At 38.9% G+C, this 9,180-nt stretch overlaps 1 protein-coding gene across 2 annotated transcripts in view; it reads right to left on the bottom strand.

Annotated features, from left to right (window-relative positions):
• Positions 1 to 9,180, bottom strand: part of LOC138042112 (uncharacterized) — a 10,568-nt gene extending 1,388 nt beyond the window's left edge. The window contains exons 1-3 of one of the 2 annotated variants that reach the window (XM_068887868.1): positions 9,054 to 9,177; positions 7,727 to 7,863; positions 1,255 to 1,462 (exon numbers count right to left, since the gene is read on the bottom strand). In XM_068887868.1, the coding sequence (XP_068743969.1) occupies positions 1,255 to 1,462; positions 7,727 to 7,770 (252 nt within the window). In that variant the 5' untranslated portion in view covers positions 7,771 to 7,863; positions 9,054 to 9,177. Of the gene's footprint in view, positions 1 to 1,254; positions 1,463 to 7,726; positions 7,864 to 9,053 lie in introns of both variants that reach the window. The other variant, XM_068887869.1, reaches the window with a different exon arrangement.

The raw sequence follows: 9,180 nt of genomic DNA, 5'->3' as shown, positions 1-9,180 counted from the left end.
TAGACCAACACGAATAATAACAGGAAATGAAAAATTAACAACCTCTAAAGAAAGAAAAGGTATTTCTTGACCTATTTACCACGTTTTAAGACAACATAATTTGGAACTTAAGAAAGGGAATAATGTTAGCTTATTTTGGCCAAAAACCGAGCAGTGTGCTACTTTTACTAGCAGAGTCTATAAAAACGTACAACTCGTAAGCCACCTTTCCGGCCCTTAGCGGTGAAGGTACTATAAGTAAACTGATTTCGTACTCCGAAATAATTTTAATTAAAGCTAAAAATAATTAAAGAAAAGATCCGGAAGAGTAAGGGACTCGATTCCGTATCTTTTGCTTCTCACTGCCGCCGATATTCGCTGCTGATCGGGAAACGAGGCAAGCTGTTAACACAATTACTGAAAGGTTAATCGTTTTGAAATCGGTGTTTGAACCTAACTACCCCACTTGTACGGCTAAAAACCTAAAACATACATACTCAATTGACCTCTCCCCGAGACAATAAAACAAAGTCAACGAAACCACAGAACTGAACAAGACCAACAACTGTTAAGATTTCTCTTTCGTGTACTTAGTCCTTTTTGGGGTGGGAATGTTCAGTGTGTAAAACATAAAGAAATAGACCATTTTACGGATACGGCGGCCATTTTGAAATCTATTGTTTCAAATAGCTATTATGGGATTCCAAGGGGGCAAATTAATATGCATTTGCCCCCTTAGAATCCCATAATAGCTGTTTGAAACAATGGATTTCAAAATGGCCGCCGTATCCGTAAAATGGTCTATGTCATCTGTGGTTTTGCTGGATGTTATCTATTCTTCGCCTGCTAGTCCTGGAGGGAGGGGGGGGGGGGGGGGGGGGTCTTGAACAAACGGAAAGTTTCCCAGTTTAACATTTTGATCAACTTCGAAAACGGCAAGCAAAACCAAGTTTTTAAGGACCTACATCTTCTAGTACTTTAACCTAATCGTTTCAAATGAGTCGCACATTACGACACTGCCTTCAAAGTCCTTGCCATTACGTCACGGTCGTTGCAATCTGGTGGATACTGTTTGTCTGGTCACACTACTGTTTGAGAGCGGAGGTTTGACTGACAGTAAAACGATAATAGAATTGAAAAAGATTCGACTTTTATGACAGAGAAAGGAAAAATGTTGAAAAATACTTAAGTTTAAAAACATGGAAATAAAAATTCGGTTTACGGTCCTAGAAAGTGAAATCACACACTTTGGAAAATCCTGATATCATTGATTACCTGCCAGATACCCCCATAATATCCAGGTCTGTAGGTTCCCTTATCTTGTCCATACTTTGACTCAACCCAGGCCACACGGCAGAGGAACTTGTGATCGTATGGAAATATACCCAGTCCATTTATGGTGTCCACAACTTCCTTAACAACTGCTGCACCTTTACCTCCCGGTGTAGTCGCCATTCTAGTTGATACCGAGGAGGCACACGAACTGAATTGAAACAAAAACAGCAATCAGTTCATTCCTTTGTGGCACAGGAGTTAGCGTTGGAAGCAACTCAAAGAATAAAAAAAAAAAACGGTTTTAGTTTGTGAGTCGAAATTAATAGACCATATATTCGTATTCTCAATATTGGACTGGAACTAGCTTGCAATGGAGGCCAATGCGAGAAAATCTTTTCAAATGCAAATGCGTTTTAAAATATTCCCCCGCATTAGCCTCCATTGTAAGCTAGTTCCAGTCCAATACTGAGAATACGAATATGGTCTATTTTGTGGTCAAAGTGGTTTTGCATTGCTGCTCTTGGTGATTATTAACATTAAAAAAAATAATAATAATTTTTGCGCCACTTGAAGACTAGAAAAGAAACACTTCATTCCACAAGGGGAGCGATAATTTAGAGAAGAAACCATGTTGCCCCCTCCCCCGTCACTCATCCGCTTCAGTTGTATGCTTTTTCGATCAGCTATTTTGCCGCGCGTTCTCGGCTATCGAGATAGGTGCTGATAATAGTCCACTTCTATTCTCTTATTGGTTTGGGTTTCATGGCACTCAATAAGAAGCTGCTGTATTTTACTTGTACATAGCCTGCTTAGCTGGCGGTATTAGGGAACTTAAGCACGCCCGTTTTTGAGAAGCGGACGGCAACCGGAAGTGAACTATGTTCCTTGCGAGAGGCAAGTTAGCGAGCGGCGAAGCCGCGCTGAGAATGTGGATGGGCCCCTCCCCCTTGGGTAAAGCCTCATGCGGTATTGAAATTTCTCATTCTTTGTTAGTGAACTTGTGCAAGTAAATCCCGATAGTTCACTCGCTGAGTGCGTTAACCCTTAATTAACGTCACAAAATGTCTCCTAAACTCTGCTCCTCAAATAAACAAGAAAAATTGCATTAACCATTACCTAGAAGTTACGCTGAGAAACTTATCTTATTGCTTGAAATCGGTAGCTGAACCGCCGCGAACGTAAGCCCCACACGCAATTCTAAAAGCTGCTCGCGTCAGCCCATGATTCAAAATGAGTCACCAGAAATAAACAAATACCGCCAATTTCGCTAACCTTTCTTCTAATTCCTATATATATGGAATATAAATAGACAACTCCTATTTAGGAAAACTACGAAAATTGAACACAAATGGTTTAATGGTCACTTAAAGCCGTTTGTGCTTGCCTGTAGCTCCACTCGCACGTGCAATCGAATGAGCAGGTGACGCATCCGTAAATGCTGATCTTGTAATCCCCTCATTTTTTCTGATTTTGCAACTTTACTTTTTTATATCTCTGCTTCCGGACGGTGATTTTTTTTTTTTTGTTTTCTTCATTTTTTTCATGTTAGCTTAAATTAATTTAAAACGTTTGTCTTTCAATTTTAAAAAAATTCTTTAGGTGAAAACAAGAAAAAATATTCGAGGCACATTAAAAGAAAAAAACTGATTTTTTTCTGAAAAACTGACCTACAGATTTTATTGAATTTAAAATATTTTAGGGACTATTTCTAACATTATCTGGTAAGGTTGAATGGGAAGATTTCACTGTCCCGTTTTTTTTTAAAAAGACAATATAGCTTGATTTTAAGGCTCAACAAAATGCCTTATATCGTTGCCACGGTAACGTTATTTTGGAGGAAAATGTGATGTGAGAAATCTATAATGGGTACTTAATACCCTTGCCAAATTTCGTCTTGATATGATTACCTTAAACTGTATCTAAGGACAGAGTATGTTTATTTGTTTGAAGAAAAGGAGAAACTATTTCGAGCTTCTTTAAACGTCGCATTTCACATGTGCCGAATCTAATGCAAATGAGAAAAATCTATTGTTTTCGGTCATTTACATTAGATTCGGCACATGTGAAATGCGATGTTTGAAACGGGCCTAACTTATGCTGGAGGAAGAGTAAGTACGGACGAGTTCGCAAATTGCGAGAAAAAAGTTGCCGTATCCGGAAAATTTGCTTTTCATTGACTGAATATCCTTACATGAAAAGTCAGGGCCACCTTAGGAACAAATTCAACAAAAAGCCTAAAAGGAAGTGTGGCCCAGTGGTTAGGGCGCTTGCATTGAGATCCGGAGATCCCGGGTGCAAGACCCTCTCTGGCCACTCGTTGAATTTGATCCTGGTAATCCCTAGTTCAACTTCCCAGTTGCACTTGTAAATAGCAACTGGTTTGCCTCCAGCCAGTCGGGATTCTTAACAGTAACTGTTGTTGATGTTGTTCCGCCGTTTCGTTGTGATTCATTGACTCTGCAAAGCCACTATGGGGAGTGGTCAGACTTTAAGATATATATATATATATATACAAGTTAATTAAGAAGGTCTCTCGAGCCAACAGCGCATCCCTGCCCCCCAGGAGGATCACAAATGGATTCACAGTCCAAGCCTTGGCGAAATGTAATTAATTAATGAAGTTTGGAAGGACTAAGGACGGACAACCCCTGGAAGGCATTTTCATTGTAGCCAGCATGGTTGCTCTGATGGTGATCACACCCAACCGGTAATCAGGGGGACGTAGGTCCAAATCCCGCTCAGGGCATAAAAAGTTTTTCTCCCAATGAAAATGTCTTCCAGGGGTTGTCCGTCCTTGGTCCTTCCAAACTTCATATGTATTATGTTTTTTTTTTTTTAAATGTATTTTTTGTAGAGGGGCATGTCTAAATAGGGACTTTAAGACCTACGCGTACGACGGCGACGGTCGACGAAAACGTCACCTCATATTATAACTTAGCTCTATCATAAGTCTCATAAGTCTACAATATGCGCAAAGTATCCTAAAAATTAAATAAATTGGTACGAGCGGGTGCAGAGTGAAAATAGAGAATGAAAGATTATCCGTTGTATGCTTCCGTTGTCAAAACCTCAAATTTGGCGGTGAATTCACATTGTCGTTATGCAGAGGACCGCAAACATACTTTCTAAAATCCGCGCCGCAGGTGCAGCACGATTATTTATGCTTTTTAAATCAATGATATTATTGTTTTGTAGCGTTGTCGTAGTCCTAGCCGTTGTCGTTTCTGAAACTCCCTACTATCTTATAGAGCACGAATGATGTCAACCTCGTTACAAGGAACTCTAGCCAAGGGAGAGGTCCTGCAACGAGGTAGGAAGGATGTTTTTTTCATCAACTAGTAGAACTTTAGGGGGGGAAAATCTTGTTTCAAAAAATAAGTGTGAAAGCCACCTTCCGCGAACTTCCTAGCGAACTAATACTTCCCGGAAATGCAGGCTGACTCTTCTGAATTCAATTAAGACAAACCCTTTTAAAAACGTTTTCAACTCTTTCCCTTGACTGTAAAATCTCTTAGATAATGTTACAGTAACTTGATTTTTCCGTCGAGAACCTCTGTCGAGAAGTCAAGGGATCGCTGGGCGAAATTTCAATCAAGGAAATTTTTTTCGCTGGGTGCTCTTCATAATTTAATAATCCGGAAATAGCATGTCAGTTGTCACCAACGATTCTTAATGAAAAAGAGGCTCTAATTAGCCTAAACTCATGCGCTATGATTATTTGTACCTTTGTTGACAGTTTGAGAGAAGTTGCTCTTTATCATGTGAGTTCATTGATTTATACTTTTCATGTAATATTTCAAAAACGGGTGCGAGTGTTTCATCGGGGTTTCCAAACACGAGAAAACTGACGAAAGCACGAGGCCGTAGGCCGAGTGCTTTTATGATTTTCGAGTGTTTGGAAACCCCGATGAAACACGAAGCACGAGTTTTTGAAATTTCTTCTCAATCGGCATCATTAACCAAGAACAATGTTAAGTATTCAAATATGTGTTACTAATATTTAAATTAAGAAATGAGTTCGCTAGAATTGATGCTTTATCAAACTCTAGGGCTTGATGCTTTATCAAACTCAAGGGTTTGATATATATTACATGAAACTCATGGATAGAGCGTCATTCCAGTGTTTCACCGGGGTTTCAAACCACATGCATGTGACGAAATTGGCGTCTCTTGGCTGGAGGTCACCTTATGAATTAGTAATGAGTTTGAGAACTTTATTTGAAAGATCCTGTTTTTTTTTTTTTTTTTTCGGATGGGTCCATAGAGACCTGTACTTTTCAAAACAATTTGAAAGAAGTTCTTATATTTTCTCTGGGTCCATTGAGCTGTTTGTTTCTCTCCTCTTTCTTCCAGTTGCTGCAATTTCTGAATTAGGTTTATGCTGTCTTATTATTTTTTTCTTTTCAATATTTGATAGTTTACATAAAGATTTAAGAAATGCACACTCGTACTTTGTTTCAAAACAATTAAATTTACTTGGAATCGCAGAACAAATTAAAGAGATCAGTAACAGAATCTACATCTGAAAATATTTCAGTACATTTATTGGCTCAGAACCATTGTACACAAAAACATGGTAACTCGTCTTTTGCTTTGCATGCCACTGGAAAACACAACTATAAGGAAATAGCTAGAAATCTACATAAAAAAGCCTGTGCTGCTTTCCTTATTATCCATAATGGCAGTTTTAAGTTGTTGTTTACTGGGAACCACATTACAAGATAAATGTCCTTGACATCTTGCTCCATGAATATAACTTTTGCATGGCCAGTGCCTATGTCTAATTGCACGAGTAATATTAGGCTGTGTTCACACCTGGTGCCCGAGCACTTGTGCCCGGGCACCGGCACAAAATGGTGCTGTGTTCAGACACTAGGTACCCGATATGTTGATGCCCAATTCAGTGCCTGAGTACAAGGTCGAGACCTTGTACTCGGGCACGGGCACCGTGCCCGAATTCTGGAGTGGGCACTTGAAAAAAGTGTGTGTTCACATTAGTGCCCATCAAGAATCGTTCTCGGGCACCGTACTCGGGCACCAAGTGTGAACGCAGCCTAACATTTCTGATAAAATGATCTTCCATTCTCAATGATACTATCAACGGATTTGAGAGGTCCAATAGTTACAAGACTTTAAGGTGGAAAAACAAATAGAATAAGATGACACAGCAGAACATTCTTTGCAAGAACAAAGATAAACATCATTTAAGTGCTCCGAGGGTATAACATTCTGGTTTTGAGCATATAATGAATGAACCATGCTTTCACTGTTGCTTTGCATTTTCATAATGTTAACATGTTTAATCTCATAAGTATCAGATGTTTGTGCATTCTGAAAATGTTGTACCAAATTCATTAATGAATCTATTTTAATTAAAGTACATGTTCCAAATGGGTGTCCCATAAGTAATAAATCTTTGCTATGAGAATCACAAACTTTACACCTCCCATTAGGCAGACAGTAGATTGCTACTGTGTAAATGTCAACTGTTAAAGTAAAATTTAATGTATTCTTTAATGTATGCTTAAAGGCAGCTAACAGTGGTACAACATAAAGGAATTCTGCAATTATAGGAAGTGCACTATTTAACAAACCACTATAACTTTCACTGTATGTCAACTGATATCTATCCATAACAGGCAAATCTGTCAACAATAGGAGCCCCTGTTTGCATGATTGTGACATAGCTGAATACATATTATTCCCAATGTTCATAATTTGAACCAAGTCAGCTGAAGAGGTTATTGGACTTCTGAAATTATAAACAAGTGCCGAGAGAGACATTGCCACACATTGTGTGCTTGCAGTTGCCGTACCAAATACTTCAACATTACCTTGACTATATGATGCGGCAATAGTTTTAGTTGGATCAACAATTCTAAGACCCAGTCTAGGACCTGGGTTTGTCTGTACATCAATGGCGAGTCGAATTAACTCAAGAATGTAAAAGGGATACAAAATCTGTGTAAGCCTCAGGCGATTAATTTGTTACATTACGTAAATGTGAACCAAACTTTTCAATACTGGTAAATAAATGGCCTCTAAATAAAACAAAAGTAAGACAGAACACCAGAATTTCCCCTTGAAGCATCCTCGAAATTCCTTTGCCACCAAATAAACAGAATGCATGCCAACAACTAGCCTGTATTGTTGAAACTATTCCTAATTTTCAATTCGTCGCATGCCTATACTAGTCTGACAATAACTTTACAGTAGTTCTAAGAACAGCTTAGATTGCTAAAAGTCGGATCAGTGTTTCTCAGGTATTAACAGTTTCGCTCAAAGTAATTCTCAAAGCTGCTCCAAGGTTCTCAAAGATCACTAGGAGATGACCGGCTTGTTGATCAAGATCAGTATAAATTGCCTGACCTTTATATGGTCTTACATCAATCCCCGCTCTCGTGCAAAGTACTTGTTCGCAAAACAAAAATTAGAAAAAATATAATTATGTCTTTTAATGTCAACAAATTACCTTTGGCTCCACAATCGAAAAAGGTTTAATTCTAACAGCTCCATACGACCACGACTACACCAAACAACAAAGTTTGGACGGAGGATGGGTCCAGTAAAGAAGCGATGATTCGGGGGCGACCATGCACATCTAAAGGGCTTGAAACATGAGACGGATGGTTGACTTCTTCGAACACGCACTATTTTTTTTTTCATGCAAAATGGACTGATATTCCAAAATATATATAAATTTTTAGACTCCCCTATCCCCCACCTCACGTAAAGTTAGTCGTGTGTAAATGTATGCAAGCATCAATTTACATTTACATGCACTAATGTGACACCAAAAACAAAAGTCCACATGAGTAATAACGTATTGACTTTCATTCCTCAAATCACTGATATCTTATTGAGTCAATTCTCTTGAAGAAACTGAAAGGCCATATTGCGAATCAATTAAAGCTACAACTTTTGTTGAGGAAAGGACAAGGTCTACCCGGTGATCGCATTAAACGGCGACTATCAGAACATGATTCTTAAATTTAGAATAATTATCATGAAGTGTGAATCTTTTGCGTGACACTCAAAAGATAAACATTTTGTGATGGTCGATCAAGATTGGGCTGACTTGTAAGATGTGATAAAAATGTGGTAGCATTTTAAACGCTGCGACAATCGTAAGTCATGTCATAGGCTTGTCGTGAGTCGTGAGCTTGTAAATACCGTGTAAATCGGCCCTTTCCTGCACATGCTGTATGTCCATTGCAGTGATCTGACTCCCGCTGCTAGTGGGCTCGTACCTTATGAATTCTTGATAAATTTCGCATTTTTTTTACTTGACACTCAGGCGACGGAAGTGAAACTGAACTTTCATTTTCATTCATTTCAAATCCGTGAAAAGTTCCATTCAAATTCGAAAAATCCCGGGTGGCGGCCGTTTTTAACCTTTCTTAGACTTAATCTTGTAGCATATTTTCAGGGGCAGTCGTTTTTTGAAAATACTCACAAGAAAATCATTGCCTGACTTGTTTCATAGCTCTTCGTTTATTCATACGGTCCCACGCCACTAAAAGGGAACCCGGAAGTGCCAAAGCCGTGAGTACTCGTGCTTTCTTGAATCAAGGCAGGGAACGAACGAAATCTAGCAGTTCGTACAACTAATTTAAGCACTGCACAAACTAACTTGTGTTCAACCATTATCCTCTCTTGGTTAATTTCAATACACAATATGCACGTCTCAGTAACACTTCGAGAGAACGGAAACCAAATGAAGGCTTCCGAACTTATTTGATTGTCATGTACACTGTCTAGCTTTGCCGAGTGTTACAATAGAAGAAGAGAGTTCATACCTTTTCAGTTATCAGAGGCTGAAAGTCGATCGTGAGGGATTTTTCAAGATATGTTGAAGCAACAGGACTGGATAGATGGGCACACGACGAAGTGAATTTTTCTCTTTCCAGTGAGGTCCGGTAAACG

This window comes from Montipora capricornis, chromosome 3 (genome assembly GCF_036669925.1).
Source record: "Montipora capricornis isolate CH-2021 chromosome 3, ASM3666992v2, whole genome shotgun sequence".
Lineage (NCBI taxonomy): Eukaryota > Metazoa > Cnidaria > Anthozoa > Scleractinia > Acroporidae > Montipora > Montipora capricornis.
Note: the sequence above shows the minus strand (reverse complement) of the source record. Positions and strands in the feature narration are given on the sequence as shown.